Below are 27,093 nucleotides of genomic sequence, written 5' to 3' on the forward strand. Positions count from 1 at the left end.
TTCTTCTTTTATATAATTTATTTATTATTTTTGCTTAACATGAATTTATGTTTTGCCTGCATGTATGTCTGTGTGAAGGTGATGGATTTACACGCAGTTATGAACTGCCATGTGGGTGCTGGGAATTGAACCCTGGTCCTCTGGAATAACGGTCAGTGTTCTTAGCCACCGAGTCATCTCTCCAGCCCCAGAGGACAGTTTTGAGCTGCAGGTGTAGACTTGGCAAACAAGGATTAAAGCCATGGGATCTGGGGCTCTCATCACCCAGAAACAATGCGAGAGGAGGCCAGACATAGCTCTGAACGGCTCTGCTCCTAAGAGGCTGGCTATGGGAGGAAGAACAAGGAAAAGCAGCAGCCAGAGAAAGCAGGGGATTGCCCCAAGAGTCAATGGCGTGAAAGCAAGAGGAAAGGCAGCTTGAAAGTCTGAGATTCAAATACTGCTGAGGGAGGGATGAGACCTCATTAGAGATGGGGGGGTCCTGGCAGTGAAGAGGTGGGGTTCAAAAATCAGATGGTTGGTGAGATGACAAAGACCTTGGTCCCTGAGTCCCATCCTTCCTTTTCTTCTTTAGTAATAGAGCCGCCCCCAACGTTTTGCCAGGCATTTAGTGTCTCACAATAAAAGCTGCATCCTGCAGTCTTCTGGGCTAAAGGTCAGCTAATGAGATATATATACTCCAGAGGGTCCGAGGTAGCTTCCCGGAAGTGCCCTTTAGGAGAGCAGTGAGCTCTAGTTTTCACACTTCCTGCTGGCTGGAAAGCTTAAGCAGCAGTTTTCAACCTTGAAGTCGAAGTCGCGCATTGAGAGAGGCAACTCATGACCCGTCTGGAATCCCTGTGGTAGAAGACTCACCATAGTCAATTAGAAAGTGTCTCTAGACTGTTGAAATTAGCAGCCACAGCAGTCCCTCTGTGTGTTTCTCTCTCCTTCCCCTCTCCCTGATGGATGTGAGCCTTCAGTTAGGTAGAATCTTCCTTCTGTGTGTCTCCCTCTCCCTGATGGATGTGAGCCCTCAGTTAGGTAGAATCTTCCTTCTGTGTGTCCCCCTCTCCCTGATGGATGTGAGCCCTCAGTTAGGTAGAATCTTCCTTCTGTGTGTCCCCCTCTCCCTGATGGATGTGAGCCCTCAGTTAGGTAGAATCTTCCTTCTGTGTGTCCCCCTCTCCCTGATGGATGTGAGCCCTCAGTTAGGTAGAATCTTCCTTCTGTGTGTCTCCCTCTCCCTGATGGATGTGAGCCCTAAGCTAGGTAGAATCTTCCTTCTGTGTGTCCCCCTCTCCCTGATGGATGTGAGCCGTCAGTTAGGTAGAATCTTCCTTCTGTGTGTCCCCCTCTCCCTGATGGATGTGAGCCCTAAGCTAGGTAGAATCTTCCTTCTGTGTGTCTCCCTCTCCCTGATGGATGTGAGCCCTAAGCTAGGTAGAATCTTCCTTCTGTGTCCCCCTCTCCCTGATGGATGTGAGCCCTAAGCTAGGTAGAGTGAATTAATAGTGATCACAGGTAACTCTCCCCCCTCCCCCTTTGATTGTTAAATTTTTATTATGAGCTGTCACATGGGTGCTGGGAATTGAACCCAGGTCCTCTGGAAAAGCAGTCAGTGTGCTCTTAACCCCGAAGCCATCTCTCCAGCCCCGATTATAGGTAACTCTTTAAAGAAGCTTGACAATGAGCAGGAAAAGGCTGGAGAATAGGGTCCTGGGAGGTGGTTTTTCAAGTTTGTTTGGCTGTTGTTTTTGATTAGCTCAGACTGGCCAGCACCACACTCTCAGTCCTTCCTGCCTTCAGTGATGGGATAGCCCAAGCAGGGGGCTGTGGGCCAGGATTACAGGTATAAGCCATCAAACCCGGCTTCAATGAAGGCTTCTATTTTAGTAGATTTTATGACCTTTACACATACATGAACGATACATAATTGTTAGCTGTTGCAAGATCCCTTGTGGGTGATACATCCAAAAGGACTGTCCTCCAGGACCCTCAAGCGACAGGAAATACGAGGGTGGAGATAGGAAAGGGAAAGGGTTGCTCAAAACTCCCGAGGAGGAAGCGTGGACGCGATCCTGTCCACTGGGATTGCTCTGGTTTTCACGGCTATAATGAAGTATTAGAGGAGCGCTAACACTATAAAGAGAAGAGGTTGATTTGGGTCACAGTTTGGGAGGATCAAAGTCCTGGTTGAGGAGATGGGGAGGGGTGGGTGAGGTAGGTGGGCACTCAACTGGTCCAGGCTCAATGAATGAACCCTCAAGGGAGGAAAAGACAGCATAGGAAGTAGGGAGCGGAAGCCAGGGAGTGAGCCCAGGATCAGGTCCGCTCTGCTAGTGACCCCACCGAGGCTTCAGTTTGTTAGGGACCTGGATGACATTGGGAGGCTTGGGGGCCGCTGAATATGGATTTGAATCTTGTAGTCAGTCTTGTCCATTCTCAAGATTTAAATCACCACATGCAAGGGTGATAGCAGGGCTTTGCTAGGCCCTATTAGAGGAAAATGCCCCCATCAAAATAATAGGACCTGAGTTTTTCCTCTATCCGTGGGTGAAGAAATGATATTCTAGCCCACCCCCAAATTATAGGTTCTTTTGTCTTTTCCTTAAGAATTAATCTTAATGGGTCTGTCAGCCAACTAGCCAGAAAGTCACCCTTCGGGAACGCTGAAGACAGACGTGCTAAGTAGACTGGAGGAGTACTTACCTCCCTAGGAAGAAGACATGGCTACTTACACCCCAGAGACCGCTCCCCTCCGCCCCCCGTGAAGGCGCTTATAGGTCTTCAGACGAAACCTGCCTGTCTTTCTAAATTCTAACTAAAAGGAACAAAACCTTTCTTTTCCTTCTTTTTAATCCCTTTTCTATTGGTCAGAATCCTAGCACGCTTCCTCCATACGCTCGCCATTCTTACTCTTTCCCAGATACCAGCCGCCACAGTCCTGTCCCCTGCAGCTGCTTCCGGCCTCTGCTATTGCGAATGCGCCCACCCTACTCAGAAGACGGCCCTCCTCCATCACCTCCCTCACAGTTGTTGCTGAGACTGGCTGCTTATCTTCCCTGTTGTTATTTCCCTCTCAAATTCAAACAAAATATTCCTTCATCTTTCTGAGTCTGTTTTTAAATTCTTTTGTCAACAAGACTACAAAGCCACAAACGGGAAAGCCAACTCCCAGGGAACAAGGGGCTCCACAGGACCTTCCTAAATCCTTTTCGAGGGCAGCACCACAGTAACCAAAGACCCTCCAAACTAAGCTCCACCCCTTAAAGGTCCCACCCACCTCTCCTCTTTGCACTGTAGGGACTTCCTCACACAGCCAAACCACATCTGACCTTTGGCGGGAGGTCGTGCCAGGGGTTTCCAGGCTTTGGGGCTCTTTTTTGAAGGATTGGAACAGGGGAATGACACAGACTTGCAGAAGTAGCAAGACAGCTTTATTCAAAGCAAGGCAAAGCCCAGATGAGAGAGGGCCTCTCCTGTCAAGACTGACAGCCGACCACATAAAGGAAGTTATGCCAAGGTACCAGTTACTGTTTAGGGTTTCCTCTTATAGGGCTGAAGAGAAGGAGGAGGCTGATTCTTAAGAACTCACTCTGTACACCAGGCTGGCCTTGAACTCAGAGATCCACCTTCCTCTGTGTTCAGAGTGTTGGGATTAAAGGCATGCGCCACTCCTGACCAGCAGGTTCTATATTTTGACCAATAGATTAGGTCTTATAATCATTTCTCCTATTATGGATAATCCTTTCCCATCATGCATCTTACCATCACATACACACCTGATTACATAAGCATCAGATGATAAGTAGGGTAATCCTCCCAAGAGTTCACTTTGAGGGCACAGTGTGAGTTACTGTGCACGCACCCAAACCCATCTTAGGCTGACTCCGGTCTCCTACCGGAATATATGGAGAACACATTCAAATAGAAATTGTTAACATTTGGTTCTTCTTAGAGGCGGAGAAACATTACTGGATGTGTAGTCCCATGTGGGAGGAGCTCTGAGGTTGCTAGGGGAACTGTTTGAAGAGGGGTGTGTGCATAGAACATGAACGATTAGAAGAGGAGGGTGCCCGGTCCCCGTGCCTGCCTGCCTCAAGAGCACATCTGTACTTCCGCTCTGCAGGAAGGAGTACTGGCTGCGTACTGTCAGTGGCTTGTTTGTTCTGAGTTAACTTTCAATCTAGGTAAGCTAGACTCGGTGGCCTTTGCGTCTGTCATCCCGTCCCTGCAGAGAGGAGACAATAAGGAGAAAAGTGCCACACCATAGACTTGGAAGACAAAACTGATCACCTGACTAGAGGGGCAAAGGGAAACTTTGCAATGATTGGCTGTCTTTGCCCCCACCCCCATGCAATCTGCTGCCTATGCTGAGACCAAAGACAGATCTCTAACGTATTAATTCAATATCTTCTCAGATTGCTGGCTCGGTGGAGAAAGCACAGTTTAAAGATTCAATTCTTGGTTTTCGGCCTGCGTGCAGGGTGCCACAGACCCAGCTACAAAAACCCTTCACCTGGTGGGGGGAATCTGCTAGGCCTGAAGCCCAAAGTAACTTCTTTTTCTACTAGGAAAGAGCCCTCCCTCAACTTAAAAAGGAGGGACCGCCTGAGCACCTCATTCTGGCTCTTCTCCATAAATGTGCAGATATTGGGGTCCTGGATGGCAGCTCTCTAGGAGACATTGCCCAGAAGGAATTACAAAGACATCTGGTGGGAAAGAAGTAGAGAGGGAGGAGAGGAAGAAAGGTCCCAGCATAAGGCATGTAGAATTGCTTGGCAGCAGTGGTCACAACAGGACTCCACGTTAGGGCTGGGTTAGGCTGTGGCAGGCCCGCTTCAAGGGCAAGGCAAGAGTCAAGGAGGAGGATCTGCGGGTTTCAGGGACAAGTCCGGCTGTGTTCCTAGTGAGCCTGAACTCACTCTACTGTCCGCTTCGGAAGGACTGTATTTTCTCCGCTCACTCGTGTTGGCAAACAGCCAAAAGGAAACCCAGATAAAGAACTAAACACATGTACGAAAGTGTAGTACCCATCTTGCGCAATTCCTGACAAAAGATTCCCCTAAGTAGCAGACAGGTGTTCTTCCATTTAACACGTAGAATAAGTCATGGAGGCTTATTCACGTTTTACTGTGTGGCGGGCAATCAACCTACATAAAGTTATACAAGCTAGCAGTAACGGGGATCTGGTGGTCTCCCTCCAAAGCCTGCACATTCAGCCAGTCTATGTGACAGATGAGAGACAAAGAGAGAGCTTGACTGGCCCCAGCAATGACCCGCGCATGGTCACCAGCATTTGGTGATACTTGTGGCCAATCTGAAATTCATTCAGAATTCATCTCACAGGGGAGGAAGCCAACTGAGAGTGGCTCTGGGGTCTGTCGCCATGCTGCCCAGAGGACTACTCTGATGGACATCTCCACAGGAGTCCTGCACTCCCAGCACCCAACAATCATAATGTACTTTATAACACCCTAGAAATGTGGTCGTTGGTACTGCAGACCACCAAGACGCTCCAGCAAGCCATGCGACGCTTAATGCTCTTCAATGGTATTTTACATGCTCTGACTAGCGATGACTGAATAAGAGTAACAACGCAAATCTGAGAAGGTTTTTTGTTTTAAATCCATATGTTATTCATTCAGTCCACATTCATGGAGAGCCCACTCCTGGCCTTGGGTTGTTACCCAGTCTTGGATTCATGGAAGTCCCCTTTCAACTAATGTCCCCAAGACTGGGTGGTCCTTCTAGCCAGAGGAAGGTGCACTTACCAGCTGGGCAGCCCATCTGGAGAAATGGCTGCTCTGTGTCAGGAAGCTGACTTTGTAGCTCCCGCACGCGTTGGAAGGCATCCAGCTTCATACTACGCTCCTGGGCAAGCCGGCTTCTCATCTGAGGAGAGACGGTGGGAAGTGGGATCCTTTGTGGCGCTTTCTTGAGTTCCTTTGGCTCCCAGGTGACTTTTGAGGGAGAATGTGGGTCCAAGGCTACCCCATGAGGGACAGTATGGGTTCAAGGCTACCCCATGAGAAGCAGTCAGTCTTCAGGGCCCTGCATAGGCTAAACACAGGCCTGAGTTTGTGTTCCTGGGAAGGAACAGCTAAAGTAAACTGAATTAAATAAAGAAGACCAGAAGCCATCGGTGGAATCCTTACTTTATAATCACTTTATAATTACAACTTTGTGCTTCTCTAAAAACTAACATTTCCTTATTGTTGTATCTATTTACCTATTTGTGCATCCATGTCTGGGAAAAATCTGCTCCCTGCAGCTGCAATATTGCCCCGGCCAGTTCTTCCCGTGCACACTGACCTAGCTTCCCTAGGCAGTCAAGTGGAGGATCCAAAGTGTCCCTCATCTGCACAAATCACAGGTATTTCTCTTTTAAAATCTAGCCCCTAATTGTTTTTAACTCTGACGACAAGGGCACTTCATGACAAGCAGGAATTGCAGAGCTGGACCTCCAAAGGGAAGAAGGCCAGGGAATACCAACCACCACCCAAAACTAGACGGGACATGGGACAGATTTTTTTTTTACAACCTCTGAAAGAATTCAATCTGGCTAAAATCTCATTTTCAGATTTAAGTGTGATAAATAAATGTTTATTGTCAACCATCAAGTTTAAGGTAACCTCTCTCCCTTTTTCTCTCTCTCTTTCTGTGCTTGTGTGTGTGTGTGTGTGTGTGTGTGTGTGTGTCTGCCTGACTGCCTGCCTCTCTTGACTTTGGAGACAGGATCTCATGTAGCCTAGGCTGGCTTCAAACTCCTGATTCTGTTTCTGCTTCCCAAGTGATGGATCACAGTTCCGTGAGTCTAAGCGGTGCTATGGGTCAAACTCAAGGCTTCATACCTACCAGGCCAGCACTCTTATGAGCTGACACACACCTCTAGCCCACCTCTAGGAAAAGCTTTAAAATACAGTCCTGTGTGTTTTAAATCTAAACAGAAAGCCCTCCATACCAGTAACTGTGACCATGAGCTGACTGGTGTGGGGTCCCCCCAAATATAGTTTAGATCTCAGTAACTCCACAGAGCTTCTGGTTAGCAGGGTGTTGTCCCATACAGCAGATCCATAGTCCCATGAATGCTAGGCATGTATGTCGGGCCCTCATGCACCAGGCACGCTGGGATGGGGGTTGGGGGTCGCAGCCAGTAGGGGTGGAAGAGGAGCTGGAAGAAGCATAACGAGGGCTTCCTAGCCAAGTCAGGGAAATCTGAGAGGTACTAGCAGAGGGAAGAGGCAGACTTACTAAGGCCCCTCCTTGTATACAATGCCTTGGCCAAAATCACTCAGTCAAAGAGAGGGTTGAGTCCAGGTCTATCTATGTGTTTCTGAGGCTTGTCTTGTGTTGATGGTCCCATCACGATCATAAACACTAACCCCATGGAAAGTTAGCTATCAGTGCTTTTCCAGGATTTGAGTCGTTTGCGCTCCCCCCCAACCTATGAAGTCAGTATATAGTTTTCTCTTTTTTGCACCGATGCAGAAACTAACTCAGAAAAGTCATGAAGAGGGCCAAAGTCACGCAGCCTTTATATCCTGGGGGTTGATTCCAAAGCCTAGGCACTAAGTGATCTTTCCAGGCACAGCACAGGCAAAGGGTGTTGTCTGGTCAGTCAGTCATTAGTCACCTGTGGAGGTGGAGGTTAAAGATAGGCCAAAGAAGCCACTGCTGGCCATGGGCGGGGTGGGGGCAGGGGAGTTCCTGGTGGCCTTTTTCTGGCTGAGAATTGCCACTTGGGGTGGAGAAGCCCAGGGACACAAGGGCTGTCAGAGAGGGGGAGGGGGTAGTTCAGAAAGAGCCAGCAGTTTTGATGGAAATGTGCTTATTGAGAAAACTCAAAATATTTATTTTAATTGCCTTCAGAATCTCTGCCATGAAACAACGATAATAATTAAATAATAATCAAATAATAATTAATGTAGGATTATAGTTTGAATGTAAAATGATTCATATAGGCTCATGTGTTGACACACTTGGTTCCCAGTGTGGTTTAGATTGTGGAACCTTAAGGAAGTAGAGACTTTGCAGAGGAAGTGGGTCACTGGAGTCGGGTTTGATAGTCTGATTCTATTCCTCATCCACTCTCTCTCTGCTTCCTGCTGGGAGATCCATCAGGATCCTTATTCCTCTGCCACCTTTGCCTTCTCTGCCATGATGGACTGTGCCCCCTCAAACTGTGAGCCCGAAGAAGCCCTTCCCTCCTAAAGTGGCCTTTGTCAAGCATTTTATCACACCAATAGAAAAATATAATGCAGGTAGCTAGTTTTATATGAGCAGGCTTGAAGGATGTGGACACTAGACTGCTCCTCGTAGTCAGCCATTGGGCGGAGCAAAGGGCTGGGCAGTAGGAGTTAATTAATAGTCATTAGGAGATTAGTACCTGGACCAGTGTTTCGTAACTTCGGGAGGAAAAGTAGCTTCCTGGGCTGACGAAACCTGAGTTACCCAAAAGGTATTACCTAATGCCTGCCTGGAGCAGACTCCGTGGAATCCCAGACCTCCCAAGATTATTATACAGCAGAGACCCTAAAAACATGTCCATGAGATGCATATCACCAAGCTCCTGTGTAAGAGTTAGTGAGAACTGTCCATCACTTGGACAGAACCAAGGCTCAAAAGGTAAATTCTGTGGTTGGCGTTTTGGGTAGCTTAGACTGACTTCAAATTCATGGCAGTCCTCATGCCTCAGTGTCTCTGGTGCTAGATTATAGACATGAGCCACCATGCCCAGGTCCTAAGTGTGAAATTCTAATTTTCTTTGACTCGGCAGCAGTTCATCTTGATTCCCTCGAAGGTATTTTGCTTAGCATCTCCTCCATTCAACTTAATTCTCCTCACCAAACTTCTCCTGGAGCCCTTGAAACCCTGGACCAATAATAGTTCAATTTCATTTTCAAATTGCTTTTCTGTCTCATATGATCACGAGTGAATGAATTAAGGCTTTATTCACCCACGGATATCTGTGAAGCAGCGTCTGTGTCAGGTTTTATTGAATTACCTTCTCCAGTCTACTTACTGAGGCTTGAATTAATCCATACCTGCATTATAATAACCCCTCTCTATTTCCCCTGGGAGGTGCAGTTATAAAAATTATGTCTGCCAGCCACTTTTCCTTTTCACATTTAATCTCTGCATTTCTAGAAACACGTGAGTAAAAACCTGTTATTACAGCTTTAAGGTACTTGCTCCTTTTCTCACAGTTTTCTAGAAGACCCCAGTTCAAAGGTTAGAGTTGTGTGGAAACCTGTATTTCAGGGGGTGTCACAAGGGTACTGGAATTCTGAGCCAGGAACAGTGAAGCTCAAGCAATTGCCCCGGGGTGGAAACAGAACCATTTCCTGGTGCGCCTGGGAGTTGACAGAGCAGGAGAGCCTCCTGTGAGCGGCCTGGATCACAAACATTGCAGAAAGCCAGCTGGCTCCTCAGGCTCCTCAGGTTCCATAGGCCCCTGGGGCGGGGTGCGCTCAGCAGCCCTCACCTCCTGCAGGTCTCACCTGCTGCAGATCTCTGTCCATCTTCTTCCACTGCAGCTGGCCCATTTTCGAAGCCCGCTGGGCCTCTTCTGTCAGGAGCTGGAGTTGTTGCTCCTTTTGCTCCACGTCTTCTAGGAGCTTCTCCATGCCAGATGTTCTTAGGATCTCCAGCTGCTGCCGCGTGACAGAGTCTTGAGTCACTCTGTGTTCCAACTCCCTCAGCAGTTGAGCCTGCAGCAAGGGAGGGCCAAGGCAAGAGAGAAAAGGATCAGCAGCAGCGGGCAACAGAGGTACCATCGTTTTGGTATGACTGCCTGTGCTGTTCTGTGGCTTTGGGGACAAGAGCCTGCCTATTTGGTCCTGGGCTGGTAAGCAGAGGATCTTGTCTCACCCGGTACCTTTTTTTGAGACAGGATTTCTTTGTTCTGGAACTCGCTCTGCAGACCAAGCTGGCCTTGAACTCACAGAGATCCCCTGCCTCTGCCTCCCAAGTGCTGGGATTAAAGGTGTGCACCACCACCACCAGGCTCACCTGGCACTTCTACTGTGAACCCTGAGACATCAGTCATAGGGAACAGAACCCACAACAAACTCTAACGAAAGCCAGGATGTGCTAATGCCCCCCACCCAACAACATTACCAGGTCAAGAAATTGAGTTTCTGGGTACCAGGCATCAGATGATGATATTCATGCTAACTACCTACCCACCAAACACTCATATTAACCACGAGCGACATTCGCATTGCCATAAAGCCTTTCTCATGAGGGCCGGCAGCCGTTGGGTTCAGTTCTGAGCAGGCAAGGACATGTCACTGAAGCTTCAGTGTGGAAGGGTGCTTCTAACTTGGGCTCCATCTTCCCTCTCAAAATATCCCTGGGGAAGCCAGACTCTACATAGTTAAAGCAGGAAAATGGAAGTGAGCAGGAGCTGGAAAGTCACTCTGCCTCCACGAGGCAAAGAAAAAGCGAAAGTCAGGGCGAAGAGGAAGAAAAAGCCAACTTGGAATTTGTCTTCCTTCCAGCTGAGTGAAAATAAGGACACGACTGCTCCTAGGTGAGGCTGAGGAGAAGGCTTTTATTGGAGATATGAGGAGAGCACAGCCAGAGGCATCCGGAAGAGTCTGGAGCAGGGAGAGAAAGCGGTTGGCTGAACACCTGAACACAGCTGAACGCGCGTCCAGCAGACCAGGGCTGGAGAGAGGAGGCAGGAGGGGGAGAGAGTGAACAAGAGAGTGGACCATGGGAGAGCCAAGAACCAAGAGACCACATAGCCAAAATGACTGAGTTATAGAGGCAAAATAAAATAATAAAACAAAGGAAAGAAAGAAGAAAGGAAGGAAGGAAGGAAGGAAGGAAGGAAGGAAGGAAGGAAGGAAGGAAGGAAAAAGAAAAGCAGGAGGAAGAGAAGGGAAGCAAAGCTCAGGGGCTGGAGGTGTGTGTGTGTGTGTGTGTGTGTGTGTGTGTGCGTGCGTATGTGTGTGAATACATCAGATGCCGAGAGGAGCCAGGGTTCTGTACCAAGTACTTGCGATGCTGGGTGCTCCTGCCTTGGTATGTTAGTAGGCACCTGGGTTAGCCGTTTGTCCTGAGTGTCTTTGGGAACTCCAGTGTTTCTCAAGTCAGTGACATTCTAGATACTAGGTGACTCTTGTAACTGCTACCAGTGGCCACAGTGTCCCTTCTCATGGCCGCACTCAGGGGCTCTAAATACCTGGGTATCCTGCTGCCGCCACAGCTTCCTGTTGTCGGTCTGCGCTTTGGCCAGGGCCTGCCTGGCAGCCCGTAGCTGTTGATGTAGTAACCCCACTTCTTGCTCTGCCATGAGCTTGCTTCTCATGCGTTCTCTTTGGCTGTGAATAGATTCCTGCAAACACAGCGAGACAGGGAGCGAGCGTCTTCTCTATGGCTTTAGTCTCAAGCCTCGGCTACTGTGTCACGGTGGGCCCTTCTTTACCGCCTCCCCTAGAGCGGAGCTCTGACTGGTCATTGCTTATGTGAGCTTAGTTATGGAAAACGCCACAGATTCGAGTAAATCCAGATCTCGAGAAAGTGCAACTTTCCAGACCATCCCCTATGTGTGCTTTGCTTTGGGTGTATTTAAAGCAGATTTTCCTCAGACCATCACGGGCAAAACCAAAGCCAGCAGCCTCAAGCCCTTAACAAACACCCCCTGCCATCTCTCCTCCTTCCGTAGGCACCATCCTTTCATCACCGATGACTGGTTCTGCTTTGCTGTTTTCTATTTATCCCAAGGCTCTAAGGCTGCCTATTCTCGGGGTGGGGGCGGGGAATGATCAATTGCCAGTTGCCAGAGTCTTTACCATAGCTGGTAGCTGGGTCTGTCACCTGCCACCAATGCGGCAGCTGCAGTCAGCCTGGCCAGAAGTGTCACACACGGGTATGGGCGGAGTGGAGGGTGGGGGGGGTGGGGGGAAGGGCCTCTCTTCAACACTCACCTTCTCTGCCCTGCTCAGCTGACCTCTGAGGTGAGCCTGCTGCGCAGCCAGGCGCCAGCGGCCCAGGCTCCGCACTTTGCACACTACAGCAGCCAGGGTGCCCCTGTCGTCCTGCTCCGAGGAGCGCAGCTGCTCCTGCCAGGAAGGCTTACTTTTAGAAAAGGCCACTCTCAGTCCTTTTTCCCAGAAGGGCATGGCACCTAACGCCAGAAAATGGATACTAACACCAGAAACGTGCCTTCCGCAAGGAGATGTGATCGTGTGAAGCCCAGCCCGCCCCAGCATCCCTTTAAAAGGTCCACCACAGTGTTTGTGGGAGACCCCTCTGGAATGCTAAGCGGGTCAATGGTGGGCTGGGTGTTGGAAAGAACTGCGGCATGAGATCACGCACTTTGCCTGTGTTCTCTTTTGTTCCTTCGTCGGGTCTGGCAGAGCCCCAGGTTTTCTTGAGCCGCTTCACGTTGGCAGTCCCTTCGGCTCTCACTTCACCGATGAGCTCACACACTCTCTGGATCAAATTAAACTGATTCTCATCCAGCGCCTCCTGAAATTGCAGACTCAGGTCAAGGGAGTACAGAGGGCTTGTGCGGTGTGAAGGGCAGGATTAAAATGCCCTCCATCCTGACAGTTACAAGGCAGGCACAGTAGGGGCCCTGAAGTGTCGGCCTAAATCTGCAGGGCTTCATCTTTTGGCCACCTACATCCTAGGACATGCTTTGCTTGTCAACACCAAGGCACGTTGAGCCAGAAGGACGGTGAGTAGAGCCACGGGAGGCAACAGAGAGATAATCTACTGGCTGCATCAGGTTAGTTAGGAAAGGTAGAGTTTGGGCTCCCAGGTTGGATCAGAGCAGAATCTAATGAGTCTCTCACTGAAGATGGCCACAACTAAGGAATTTCGTTAAATACAGATAAGTGACGGAAGAGATGGGCTGGCCGCCTCCTTAGGCTCCAGTGGACACCGGGTATGAGATGTGCTGTTCTGAGTGGCTGTGGCTGATGGCTGACAATGACACGGACCGCTTATGTAAACCTAACTGCCGGCGCAGTGCTGTGAACTGAATCAATTCACCTATTCAACCTCCAACGTCTGGCGATCGAAGACCTTTCTGGGGTTCAGATTAGGACATGGGGTGGGTCCCTATCCCATGGAGACTGTGCCCTGTTAGAGCAGAGGTTTCTCTTTTTCTTTCTCTCGACAGGGGAAGGTGGCTTCTTTCTCTACTAGGAAGGCATCAATCTGCCCTCTTACCCTGGTCTCTGACTCCTGGCTTCCAGAACTGTGAGAGAACAAACACCTGTGCTTTAGCTACCCAATCTAGGGCATTTTATTGTGGCACCCTGAGAAGACAAGTCCCAGGGCTGAGAAGTAGACATATGGGCATTTTCATTTTTATTTTTTTTAATATCGGAACCACTTTCCGGGCAAGGAAGGCAGGAGAGTGCCCACTTAAGAGACTCTGTCAGGAAGCCTGGCTGCTGGTTATCAGTGGGAACAATGTCATTGCCTCGGGGCCAAAGAGTTGGACAGGGATTCCCTACTTCTGGGGATTTGGTAAAACTCCTGCAGTCTGGGAGAAGCTGGAGTCCACTTTTTCTCTTCTCATGCCTGCAGAATTGCTCGGGAAAGGCTGACCTCCATAGCCTCCTCCGGCAGCACTAGGCCATTTTGAATTTGATCTTTGAGTATTTGCAAGCATTTGTATTTTGCAAGTAAACAGAATCTCTGATATTCCCTGGAGGAGAAAGGCAGAGAGAACATCGCTGGGTCTCCCGATAATAAAACAACTGTAGGGTCTATCCTGGAACCCCCAGGGAGGAGTGGAAGGTAGGGGATTAGGTGGGGCTGGCTCTAGAGACTACCCAGTGCTGCAGAAGAGGGCTGGGGAAAGATAGCTAGAGACCTGGGACATTGTGGGCACGCACTGAGCTCCATAGGGCAGGGGTCCTGAGGAGTCATTTTAGGCATAGGACATCCATTTCCCTGATTCTCAGTTTTAAACAGCGGCTAGCTTCCACAGTGATGTTACAAGAGAGTCCCATCATTCTTCTCTGGGTGGCCCCTTTGTTGACAGGTTGGTAGCTCCCGGATTCTAAACACGGGAGAAAGGCAGAAGGGCATATGGATGGCGATTCAGATCTGTGGAAACTAGTTCAGACTCCAGACTTGCCCGGCAAGCTCTCAGGCTGCTGCTCCCCCCCCCCCCCCCCCCGCTCAAGCAGGGCTCTGAGGGCCTTTGCTCACCTGCTTGGGTGTCTCCTCGACTGAAATAACAGTGATAGACTTCAGAGGGAAGTTGAAGCAGAATACCTCCTCTTTCCAACAGCTGCTAGATCTCAGCTGTGGACCAAACCACTCAGTTTTTCTAGGCTCAGTGTCTATCCTGCAAGAATCATGACAACTCAGACGGCTGACATGACTCGGGGGTAGAGGTGCCTGCCCTCATGCCTGACGGCCTGAGTTTGATCCCTGGAACCCACGGGGGGAAGGAAAGAACTGATGTCCACAAGTTGCTCTCTGACTTCTACCTGTGTATTGTGGCATATGCACACACACACACACACACACACACACACACACATGAAAGCAAAGCAAAATCAAATAATAACCACTCACTGCTAAGTCTCCCTTCAGCAAAAATTTCTAGTTGGCTAGTTGTAGGGGTGCACATCTATCCCTTCAGCACAAGGGAGGCTCAAGCAGGGGAACGTTTTGCCTTTGAGTTCGGCGTGGACTACACAGCAAGCTCCAGGCCAGTTAGGACTACCTAGCAAGACCATGTCTCAACCAAACCAACCCTCAACCAAACATAACCTCCTCGCTTGAAATTTGGGGGTCTCAAGAATCTCTTGGTACCTCAAAGGTCATTCTTTCATTGGTCCCTTGGTACGCAGTCACAGGGCTTCCCGGATCTCAGACATAAGACACTTACCTTTATGTGTAAGCAGGTCATAAACAAGGCTTGTACTAATTCTCTGTATTCCTCCTGGACTTCTTTTCTAATCTGGTTTTTTAGATCCAGAGTCTCCTCTTCTAGATCCGTGAGCTGGGCTCTCAGAGCAGTGACTTCCATGATCAAGTCATGGCTGAACCCTGCAACCTAGTATCGGAAATAATGCGGACTGCACAGCAGGACGGATGGGCAGCCATGGGGAAATTGCAAGTTGCAGAACAGCTCCGTGTAGACTAGCACCGTCGACCCACTGTGTTGAGGGCAGAGCCTCGGGCTGACCCCACAGGCCTGAGTGACATCAGACACACCTAACATTCACGTGCCTCCGCCTCCCGAGTGCTGAGGTGAAAGACGCTCACCCTGCATAGAACATTCTTAATCTAATGAAAGAACAGGCCCCAAAGAACTGGTATTTACACACAGTACTTCTGATAAACCCTTCATCTGTCTTGGCTTTCATCTCCAAACTGGCCTTCCTTTGACTCCTCAACCAAATGCCGTTTTGTTTTTGAAATGCATTTAAAAACAGAAAGGGAGAAGCATGCGCACACAGTTCTGTTAAATACCACCCTCTCCAAACAATACACAACAAAGACAATTTAAGAAATCTCTAGGGGGAAAATGCCATTGCACAAAATGAAATTCTAGTCCTTGAGTGCGCCAGCATGGACCCCTATGGCCAGGACTGCTGCAGGCAACACTAACTTCTGGCAGACTAAGAGTATGTAACTGACTTACCTGACTAGCACAGTCTTCAGGAGGAACTTGACTTCTTCGAAGCAAGTCTACTTCCTGAGGAGGAGAAGGTGGGCTCAGTCCAGCACACATGCATGGGAGTGCACATGAAACCCCTTCCTGTTGGTGTCTATAGCCCTATTCTAAGATCCTCTGGCCCCTGGCCCTGGCAGTAGCTTGGGCTATGCTTGGTACTGTGTTAGACTTTGTGATCTCTCTCTTCCCCCCTTTCTCTTTTCCTTCTTTCCTCCTTTCTTCTCTTCCTCCTTCCCTCCCTTCCCTCCGTCCCTCATGTATACAAGACTGGCACTGAACTTCATATATGACTGAAGGTGACCCTAACCTTCTGGTTTCCTGCCTCTACAATATTGCACCACTATGGGCACTTAAACTTTGGGGATTATTAACAGAACATCAAAAGATAACATGCAAGCCAGGTGTGGTGGAACATGCTTGTAATCCCAGCTCTGGGAAGGCAGAGACAGGTGGATACCTGAAGCTTGCTGACCAGAGAGCCAAGCTGAACTGGCAAGCTCCAAGTTCCAGTGAGAGAAGAGGTCTCAGAAGATAAGATGGGTAGTTTCTGAGAAATGACATGAGCATGTGGACAAGTGCACACACAGTTTTAAAAAAAAAAGAAAACCTGCAACTTAACTTCCAGGCTGTAGTCTACAGTGATGCAGAGTCAACTAGGGGAAGCCATCAAGTGTGGGCAAGTCCAAGACTCACTGTTTGATATTTTAATGCATCATTCGATTTTTTGGACACTATTTCTCATTTTTCCCCTGTGTATAACATAAGATTATATGACTCCTCCAATACAACCCATTTCAAAACAGTGTATACTCTATGGTGGTGTGACCCTGAGACCCCGTGGCTACTGGGACCTAGTCTTGTGGTGTAACTGGCCCTCTTAAGTTCATAGAGAGTGACATTATTTGGAAGTCTGTCCTTGTTGGGGAAAGTGTGTCACTGTGGGGGCAGGCTTTGAGGTCTCCTTTGCTCTAGCTTCATTCAGCGTAACACTCAGACCACTTCCTGTTACTTTGGGGTCAAGATGTAGGACTCTCAGATCCTTCTCCAGCGCCATGTCTGTCTGCCTGCCACCATGTCCGCCATGATGAGAATGAACTAGACTTCTCAAAATGTAAGCCATCCCAATTAAATGATTTCCTTGATAAGCGTTGCTGTGGTCATGGTGTCTCTCCACAGCAGTAGAAGGTCTCACCACTGATACTGACTGATGAAGACAGAGTATATACCTATATATGCATGATTCTCTGATAGACCAGGAATAGCCCAAGAAGATTGGTGTTCTTTGGGGGAGGGGAGGCAGTTATGCATCTTTCTCAAAGGCTCAACCCATTTATTGGTCATGCCTTGTATCCATGGTAACCTCTACAGCCTATAACCCAGTTGCTGCTAGGAACTTAGCAACTGAGAGTACCAGGGTCCGAGAAAAGAAACCAATGGGTAAAAATGTGGAGGGCACTGTTTCCCGCCTAGATTTGGCATAAAAACAGCTCTCTTTCCCTGCTCAGATTTTCTGGGCCTGGTGACTCTGAGACCTCCACACCCTTTCTCCTTCAATGTTCTCACTTTCTTGGGCACCCACCTGCTCCCTCTGGTTCAGCTTCTCCCCTGGGAACCCACCTGCTCCCTCTGGCTCAGCTTCTCCCCTGGGAACCCATCTGCTCCCTCTGGCTCAGCTTCTCTCTTGGGGGCACCCACCTGCTCCCTCTAGCTCAGCTTCTCCCTTGGGCCCCTACCTGCTCCCTCTGGCTCAGCTTCTCCCTTGGTTCCTACCTGCTCCCTTTGGTTCAGCTTCTCCCTAGCATGTTGCAGTACATGCTCATAACACATGGAGTAGGTCTCAAAGTTGCTGCGTTCTCTTGCCATGACATCACAACCCAGGGAGAGTAGGCAGGCTTCAAGGTGGTCCCTCTTGAAGGTGATCTGAAAAGGCAATGATGTCTCTCTCTGGAAGTCACAGACAGCCACCTGCGCTCGGGGCACATGCTGGCTCTGGCTCGTGGACACATTTTCATTTCCCCTCAACACCAAAACATTGGTTGACTCCAATCCTTTGAAACCGGCCCCACCCCCCCAGTTCTGCTCTGAACATTGGCAGAGCCGGGAACAAGGAAAGAAACAAAGGTCAAGTGTCTCAAACATTAAAGATTAGAAGTCAAAGTAAGAAACCACGAGAATGCAAAATCTAGTTCTACTTTCAAAGAGGATAAGCTACATGGCGGCTCTGGATGTGCGTCCAGAGAGTACACTGTGCTCTGTGATGAAGTGTGAAGACACAGGGAGAGCTGCTCCCCAGGCAGAGCTCACACTATGACCCCCAGTTCCTACGTCAGAACCCTGACACTCCAGGACAGTCTTCTTCACCAAATGCCACCTGGGCGTCTGCCTGCACAGCTGCCTCTTGGTCTGTGCCACACCACGGGCATCTACATCCTAGTGCAGTCTGTTCTCACTCTGGGAACACAGCTGAGAGAGGAGACCCGGGTAAGTCTAGATCAATGGTTCTCAACCTGTAGGTCTTGACCCCTTTGGGGGGAGGGGTGTCCAATGACTCTTTCACAGGGGTTTCCTAAGACCATTGGAAAATACAGATATTTATATTATGATCTGTGCACTAGCTCCTGTGGTGTAATGGTTAACACTCTGGATTCAGAATCTGATGATCTGAGTTTGTATCTTGGTGGAACCCAGATTCTTTGAGGAAGAGACCTGGTCACTCATCCTCATCAACACAGACGGTGAAAGCCAATATAAACGGGCTGCCCATGTGTTCTGCAGCATTTCTGGGGGCATGTTTCACTTCACTTCATATTATGATTTGCAACAGTAGCAGGATTACAGCTTTGTGCAGCAACGAGAATAATTTTCTGGTTGGAAGTCACCGACACGTGGGGAACTGTATTAAAGTGTCGCAGTGATAGGAAAGTCGAGAACCACTGTGCTAAACCAGCTGTCCAGCCCATCCATACTTCCTTCCTTCCTTCCTTCCTTCCTTCCTTCCTTCCTTCCTTCCTTCCTTCCTTCCTCCTTCCTTCCTTCCTTCCTTCCTTCCTTCCTTCCTCCTTCCTTCCTTCCTTCCTTTCTGTCTTTTTGTCTTTTGTCTTTTTGTTTTTTGGTTGTTGTTGTTGAATTTTTCTTTGTTTTTTGAGACAGAGTTTCTCTGGTAGCCTTGGCTGTTCTAGAACTCACTTTGTAGGCCAGGCTGGCCTTGAACTCATAGAGATCCTCCTGCCTCTGCCTCTGCCTCCTGCCTTCTGCCTGAGTGCTGGGATTAAAGGCGTGTACCACCACCTGCTAGTTGTATTTCTATTTTCTAATATAATATAATCACAATTTGTACGTGTAATTAAAATAGTTTTTACATAAAGCATACATCCTAAAAGTTATGTTTTCAAAAAGTCATCAGTTGCATCAGCCTGGCAGGATCCTATGAAGACTGGTCCATGAAATCTGAGGACAACTTCTGCTTGTGTGGAAGGAACCAGCTGCAGCTGGGGACTCATTCTCCAGGGCCCCCCTTAGAGGGCCCCTTCAGTGGATGGGTTAAGGCCAGCCACCCTGCCCCTACTCCCCTCTGCACCTCTGGGCAGTGTGCTCCAGGAAGCTGTTGGCACCGTGGCAAGGTATCAGAACCCCAATGTCTCTGTGGGGAAAGGGTTTGCTAATGGCAAAGGGAACTTCCCGGTTTGGCTTTGATGAAAACCTGAAGCCACGAGATGTCAAGGCTGAGAGGTCAGTGAGGGTGTGGCCATTGACCTCACCTCAGGCCACACTGGACGCCAGCCCCAGTGACTCATCCCTTACAGGCCTGGGAATCCTGCCTGGAGTGAGCACAAGCCAACAAGGCCTCCACCAGCTCTCTAGCAGGGCAGTGGCCTCTCAGATTAACTGCCTGCCACCGCAGGCCCTGAAGATACAGCTGGCAGAATGTAACTGCCATGGCCCTCTGCCATGGGCTCCCTAGGCAGCAGGCTTTCCACAGCAGGAGCAAGGGGCCCCTGGTGAGTTTGGATGGCACCCGGAGGTGAGAGTTGTCAGAATTCTATACATAAGCAACCCCCAAGACTAGCTAGAGAGGTCTTGCTGCTTCCTTCTCCCAGGAGGCCCCACGGGACGTGGGGGGGTGGGGGGGGGTCAAGTTGGGTGAAGAATCCACTCCAGCTCAGCTCAGGCAGAGTCTTGAGAATGATCTGAAAGGGGGGGTAAGTGGATGAGCGAGTGGGGAGGCAGAGCATGTCTGTGATGGGCCCCCACGGTGGGTGCTGTGGCTGGCGGGTGAGGAAGAAAGGTTTTAGGTAAACTTTGGTCGTGCGCACTGCACTCAGCCTTCTGGGAAGAGGATAGGAAGCCTCTTGAACAGCAGATGCTGGACCCTGGGGCTTCTGCTGGCCCTCCCAGGAATCCTCAGATGCACCCCTACCTTTCAGGTCCCTACTCCTGTAGAAGCAGCTGGAACAGGTTTCACCCTCCCGCTTCCCCGCATTGGCCCAGATTTTCCCAGTAGAAACCACCACCCTCCTCTGGATGGGCTCCCCTGCAGTGTTTAAACAGCGTTTAAGACTGACTATGCCTAGAAGAACAGTAGTCGCCCCCGTGTGCTGATTCTTCACGAGAGCCAGTCTTGGGGAGGCCTGGCGGGTGCCGGGGCTTCTTCTGTTTCCAGTGGCTTTATAGGAGTGTGCCACCGCACCCAACACAAACAATTTGGTTCGTGTCAGGCACAAAAGTGTTCTGGAGGTTTCTAAAACACCACTTCTGCTGGTGTGTTCCTAGGGGTGTCACACAGGGCCGTTCCACATCTAACCCTATCCAGCGTGTCCCCCCACACCCTGCTGTGCCGTCTGTCCCCTGCCTGTCTTCATTTTGCCTCAAGATTTGTCAGGAAACCTTCCTATGGCCACCATGTGCCCTCTCCTCAGAAATAAATAACTGCACTAAAAAAATTTAAATATTCTCTTTTCAATAAACTCCAGCTCTGCCTCAGAGGGGGAAAATAATAGAGCCAGTGATGGATGGAGGCTGCTTTTCTAGAAACTGGAAAGAGGCTAGACACCAACATGACTTCAAAAAAAGAAACCTACCAAATTGACCCGATTTTCCCAGGAAAGAGAGCAGACAGGATCCCTGGTTTCCAGCAGGATGCCTGGGAAGGGGACTGGGAGAACATGGCTGGATGGCCGAATAACTGCGCATGCCCCTGGCCCATGGATGGTAGGGTCTGAGACAGCTGCACAGCCTGGGAGGTCTAGTGTAGGCAGCTTGGGGCCTTTGGGACTGTCCCGTCTTCACTGCTACTAAGGGCTTAAAGAGGATGCTCAGAGCAGGCTGAAAGAGTAACCAGATGCTGGGAATATAGACCTGTAAAGATCTCAAGAGTGGACCTAACCGACTGAGAACAAGCCGGTTGACGGGGCAGTAACTCAGGGTCTGAGTGCACCCTGTGGCTGCAGGGGACAGCTCACTGTGCCAGAGTGATGCGGCTGCCCAACCCAGCACACTGCCAGGCAGTAGTCCAAGAGAAACCTCAAGGCCAAGGTCACTGTGAGCTGACCAGACAACAGGGAATTTAAAGGAGACTGCCCACACTGGCAAGCGTGTGTCTACTGAGCAGTGGAAAGCAATGAGGGTGGCTGGTAGGCTGAGGCCCCCCAGGTCACTGCCCAGTCCACTGTGCATGGAAGAAACCAGTAAAGGTGTTCAGGAAAGCGCTGCTTCCCTGTCTGCATGCTCTGGCATGGAGCCACAGGATCTGAGGCTCACTGTCCCCCTTTGATTTGTTATCCTGAGTAAGCCCCTTGCTGAACCAGGCAGAGACTCCACCCACCATAGCGATGGCTCTAATGGGCCTGGGATACCTGAGGCTCACTGTCAGCATCCCAGGCATGATCTGTAGGTATACAGGGACAGAGGATCTATGGTAAAGGTGTACAGAGAAGGCCAAATATAGCTTAGTAACAGTTGACCAGATCCAAGCTGCCTGGGATGGGGGCAGCTGGGCTGGAGGAAGCTCTTGGTTCCTGTGAGTGAGCAGAAGAGGCTGATGGCCCACCAGGCAGGGGCATGAGAGGGACAGCATCCCCAACCTCTCTAAGCATTTCCCAAGTTGCAGATGTACCTGATAGGGATTCACCCTGGTTTTGAAGCCTACATTTCTTTCCTACAAGACGTTATCCTTAGTGGGAGATGGTGGCATATATATTTAAGTGATTCCCCCAAAAGAGGAACACGTGGTCTCCCTTTCTTCCTCTCAGGGGTTGCGTTCCCACAGCTTCCCGGTTTCCCCCTTGGGGCCGCCTGAGAGCACAGATCTCCCTTTAAACCTGGATATTTCTTAATTCGGCTTGTTTTGATTTGGCTTGATTGGGAATTTTCGCGTCGGCATGGAGCTTATATAGAGAAATATTCCTAACACCCCTGACCTAGAACTCTTCCCCATCTCTATTATTTCTTGTGCATGTGTGTATAATATGTGTGTGCACGCACGTACGTGCGTACCTGCATACGTGCATGCCATGCCATAGCATTTGCGTGTGGGTCAGATGTGGCAACTTTCATGAGTTGGCTCTCCACTTCCACCACGTGGGTCCCCCTGATGAAGCTCAGGAGTCCAGGTTTGACTTCAACCTCCTTTACACACTGACCCGTCTTGCAGGCCCCTGGTCTGGAACTTTTCATCTAAGAGCCTCAGCCTCCTGAGTGTTAGGATTGCGGGTGTGTACCACCATGCCAAACAGCACAGATTTTTTTTTTTTATGGTTGGGTGGAGCTGATTTTTATGTTAAGCACTTAGTAATGATCCTGAAATGGGTGTTCAAATACTCTCTTATCTCGCCTTTTCAATGGATTCTTTTGATTGCAGCAAACACTTTCGGGCAAGGGCAAATACTGTTAAATGCTGCAGTGTAGGGTGCTATATGAGTCCAGATAGCTTTTCTGGAAGGATACAAACACAAAATTATCTGTGCCACTTCCACTGGAGAGGAAATGTTGCCTTTTGGTGGTGGAGGCCTTTTCCCCAAACTGTAGACTTTAAAAATGTTTCCAAGTTAGGTGTATTATGGGTCTTTTTGGTCTTCCTCCTTTTTTTTTTTTACTAGCAAATCAACAGCAGGAAACTGCTTAAAAAAACCAACTCATTCAAAAGTTCCAAGTTTGTCTTTTAAACATTTGACCAAATTTTTTGTTAGCCAATGATCATTTTCTGATCACTCCATAAGTGGACAAACATTGGACGTCTTCATACTAAAATGGTAGTGAGCGGTGGTAGTTTGGGATTCAGCCTCAGTAATCACATCCTTAGGGAGAGTGGGGAGCACCAGGGTATGTGAAATGATATGTGGGATTCTGTTCAAAGGGGAGCAGAGCGGTTCATTTTGAGTGCATACCTCGGGCCCGTCGTCTTGGGAACCCTCCATTAGTCTCTGTACAAATTTCTCCACGATCTGGGGTCTCACGACTGAAAAGTTTTCTTTCATGACTTGGTGTTTCCAAAGGTCTAGGAAAAAAAAGCCAACAACAACCACCAGATCAGAACAGGAACCACAAAACACAGACAGGTACCAAGGACATGACTCCACAGCTCCGAAAAGATGCCAACATAACAATCTGCCACTTTGAAATGTAAGTGGGGAGGGGAGGACATAGAACCCTCTGGAACATGGAGAAAGGGAGATATCTAGCAAGGATCGTAATAGAAATATCTGGGGAAGGCCTCCTGGAGACCAGTGCACAGTACTGTAGACAAAAGCCAGAGGCAAATGCTACTGCGTGGCTACTCCCCTTTCATGATGTCTGCCTTGTTAACACCCCAAGTCTGCAGGATGATCTCAGCGGTGTGCGCCTATCGGAAGTCAACGAAGAACACAGCTGATGCGTAGGCGAGGAAGCACACACGGCAAAAACTCATTCAGAGCAAAGTTTCACATGGCAGTAGACACTGCAGGAAACTCAGTGGCTGTCATTCGGGGTCATTTCAATTATGGCACCCTCCCCCCCGCCCCCAGTGGAGTACTAGGCCACTGTTCACTGTTCACAGGAAGAATGTTGATGGTGTTGACCAAATACCAACCACCTCGGGTTAGGAAGTGAAAATGCCAAGGCATAGAGCAGTGGCTATAGAAGGAGCCCACTCAGCACCGGGCTCCAGGAGTCTCCCCATCTTTGCTCCGTCATCATCCTCCCCCTTTTGGGACTGCCCACAGCAGCACGCGCCTTTCCGCTGTTTTATTAAAACCCTCCTCCTGGTTCTCCTCTAGCGGTTTACCGTCTCATTTCTTCACACCTTTTACGGCACAATTCCCAGAAAGCAAAGTCATCCCACAAACCCACTTGCCTGGTTTTCACTTCCACAAGTCTGGGGAAACTGATTTCATTACAAATACCCACAACTTCCACTGAAGCCAATGGCTTGACTTGCCTGCCCTAGCATTTTGCCAAGGTCCTCACTTCCCCTCTGGGGAAGCTGTCCCTCTCAAGGCACTGGGACGCCTTCAAAAGCCTTGCTTTCTTCTTAGCTAACCGTGACCTAACTTTCTTTGTCACTGAGCCGCTCTTCTCCTCCACACTCCTCCGGCCTCATTTTGATGTACGCATAATTATAATTATTGTAATAATCATCTCAAGTTTGGGCTAACAGCTTCTTTATTCTAAGGTCACTTAAAACTTAATTTATGATTAATCAAGTTACCAGCGTCCCCTCTCTAAATGACTCCATCTACAGCTTGCCCCATGTCAAAGATAGAACTTCCATCTTCCCAGATGTTCAAAAGCCTGAGATCATGATGGACTGCTATTTTCTAATGATCCGTGCTGTATCTGATCAGTCATTCTGCCTTGGAAGGTACCCAGCATCCCATCACTTATATTTTCTCTGCTTCCAGTTCCAAGACAGGGGCTGGAGAGGTGATCCTAACAGTGAAGGGTTTGCCTTGCAAGAAAAGGACCTAAGTTCTGTCCTCGGAACACACTTATAAAAGTCAGCTGGGTGTGGTCCATTTCTGGGACGCTGGAGGCAAGACCCACAGGGCTCACTGCGGAGAGGCAAGTGGACCGAGGGCCCACTGGGGAGAGGCAAGCGGACCCCCAGGTCTGACTGCAGAGAGGCAAGCAGACTGAGGGCCCACTGGGTGGAGGGAAGCAGACTCCAAGGCTCACTGGGGAGAGGCAAGCAGACGCCCAGGTCTGACTGGGGAGAAGCAAGCAGACCCAGGGCTCACTGGGGAGAGGCAAGCAGACTCCAGGGCTCACTGGCCTTGGAACTTAGCTGGTTGGGAGCTCCAGGCTAGTGAGGGGTCCTATTTCACAAACAGGTGGATGTTTTCTGGATAATGACACTTGAGTTTGTCCTCCAGCCTCCAGATGCATGTGTACTCACGTGTAGATGCACATACATGCACACACATTTAAAATAAAGCATACACCAGATCATGTCACTATACCGGGGCCTAAGGAATCTTAGAAGCTGTGGATATGTTGAAGAAGTCAAGCCCCGCTGCGCCCTTGTCTGTTGCCTGCTATGGCTTCTCATTTCCTCTCAGCTGAGAGTCCCTGCCACACACACTCCAAAATACATGGGATGATTTGAGAGCAAGCACCAGTCTTTGCTACCATCTGCTCAGAAACAGCCGCGCCTCCAGGATTTATAGGCTGTGCCATTGACCCCAAGTCTTCATTTTGAAAATGGGATTCTGCATTTCTTCTACAGATGACTACTTTGCATAATTAACCTATAAATCATAGTTCATGCTTCTTAAGATGCTTAGAGCTTTAATAAATTTTGATGAAACAGACAGAGCTCGTGATTATCATGGAAAACTTCAGACAAGAGCTTGGATGATTTTCCCAGGGTGCTGTAGGGCAGAGGCCTGTTGAGGTGTTGCTCCATCCAGCACATGCTCCAAGCTTGGGACCAGTTTGGGGTTTATCTCTGACTCCAGCTAAAGAGAAGCCTTTTCCCGCTCTCTTCCTCACATGAGTCCAAATTCAGACACACAGCTGTACTTATAGGCTGGAGCCAAGGAGAGAAGAAGTCATTCAAGGAATTTCTGGCAAAGAGGAGCCAGCCTCCCCATCTGCCTCGTTCTCAGTGCGCGTGTGTGGCCATGGCATCTTCAATATGAAGTAGCAGGAGGATATATGTTCTCGCTCTCTCTCTTTGTGTATGTCTGTGTGTGTGCACATGTGTATGTGTGAGTGAGTGTGCGTGTATATGTGCGTGTGTGTTCACATTTGTGTATCTGTGTGCACACGCATGAGTGTGTGCTTGTGGGGGAAGGGGTATGGTGAGTGTAAATGCAGGTCGAAGTAGAGGTCAGTGGATAACTTCTGGCATTGGTCCTTGCATTTTGTTTGAACCAGGATCTCTGCTTAATTTTTCCCATTGCATTTCGCAGGCCAGCCTGTCTTTCTGGAGGGCTGTGCTAGAACCACTGTGTGTGGCAGCACCCAGCTTATATGATTCTGGGAGTTCCCCTCTGTGTGGCCAGCACTCTACCCTGCCTTGAAACCACAGTTTTGGTAGAGGCTCAGAAGTGGGAGGGAGGAAGCATCCTTGTGGTTAAGTGATGATCTTTTTCTCTATCCTTTGCCCTTGACTGAAGGAAAGTTTGATTTCGAGTTGGCCAAACCAGTTCCCCTTTCTCCCCTTCTCAGAAACTTAGCTTGAAGCCCTGCACTTCCCCCCACAACCCGGTTCTCGGTCATAAGAATCCAAGACAGAGTGAAGGCTGAAGGCACACAGGTGCAGCCAGAGGTGCTCCTCCCCTCCCCTCCCTTCCATCCACTCCCCTCCCTTGATGGGGGAGAGTCTTCTGTTTTGTGTTGATTTCATTGGTTAAATAAAGAAACTGCCTTGGCCCTTTAATAAGACAAAAAATTAGGTAGGTGGAGTAAACAGAACAGAATGCTGGGAGAAAGAAGCCGAGTCAGGCAGTTGCCATGATTCTCCCGCCGGACACAGACCTAGGTTAAGATCCTCCCTGGTAAGCCACCAGCTCATGGTGCTACACAGATCATTAAAAATGGGTTAATCAAAGATGTGAGAATTAGCCAATAAGAGGCTAGAACTAATGGGCCAAGCAGTGTTTAAAAGAATACAGTATCCATGTAATTATTTCAGGTGTAAAGCTAGCCGGGTGGCGGGAAGCGGCCCGCTGTTCCTTACAACACTCCCTCCTCTCCCCTCTCCAACAATCAGGGGCCCAACAAATGGGAGCTTGAAATGCACATGGAGGTAAGACTGTGTTCTCCCGTGATTTCCAAAATGTGACCCCAAATACTAGTTTCTCAAGCACGGCATTATTTTCCAGACAGCATAGCAATAACAGTACATAAAGGTTCTAGGGTCTAGATTAGGGGGAAATTCACACAAGACCTTCCCTGAGTTTTCCAAACATGCTGCAATGGTTATTACTGATTCTCAGCTGGAGAGGCGCTAGAATCCTCCAGGAGAC

The 27,093-nt window shown here is 49.2% G+C and overlaps 1 protein-coding gene across 1 annotated transcript in view; it reads right to left on the reverse strand.

Annotated features, from left to right (window-relative positions):
• LOC130869617 (uncharacterized) overlaps positions 1-27,093 on the reverse strand; it is a 182,466-nt gene that overhangs the window by 3,361 nt on the left and 152,012 nt on the right. Inside the window, exons 37-45 of the mRNA XM_057761918.1 lie at positions 23,029-23,138; positions 17,417-17,566; positions 15,614-15,667; positions 14,855-15,022; positions 12,313-12,465; positions 11,922-12,056; positions 11,177-11,329; positions 9,486-9,695; positions 5,757-5,877 (exon numbers count right to left, since the gene is read on the reverse strand). Of these exons, the coding sequence (XP_057617901.1) occupies positions 5,757-5,877; positions 9,486-9,695; positions 11,177-11,329; positions 11,922-12,056; positions 12,313-12,465; positions 14,855-15,022; positions 15,614-15,667; positions 17,417-17,566; positions 23,029-23,138 (1,254 nt within the window). The remainder of the gene's footprint in view (positions 1-5,756; positions 5,878-9,485; positions 9,696-11,176; positions 11,330-11,921; positions 12,057-12,312; positions 12,466-14,854; positions 15,023-15,613; positions 15,668-17,416; positions 17,567-23,028; positions 23,139-27,093) is intronic.

This window comes from Chionomys nivalis, chromosome 2, assembly GCF_950005125.1.
Source record: "Chionomys nivalis chromosome 2, mChiNiv1.1, whole genome shotgun sequence".
NCBI classification, from domain to species: domain Eukaryota; kingdom Metazoa; phylum Chordata; class Mammalia; order Rodentia; family Cricetidae; genus Chionomys; species Chionomys nivalis.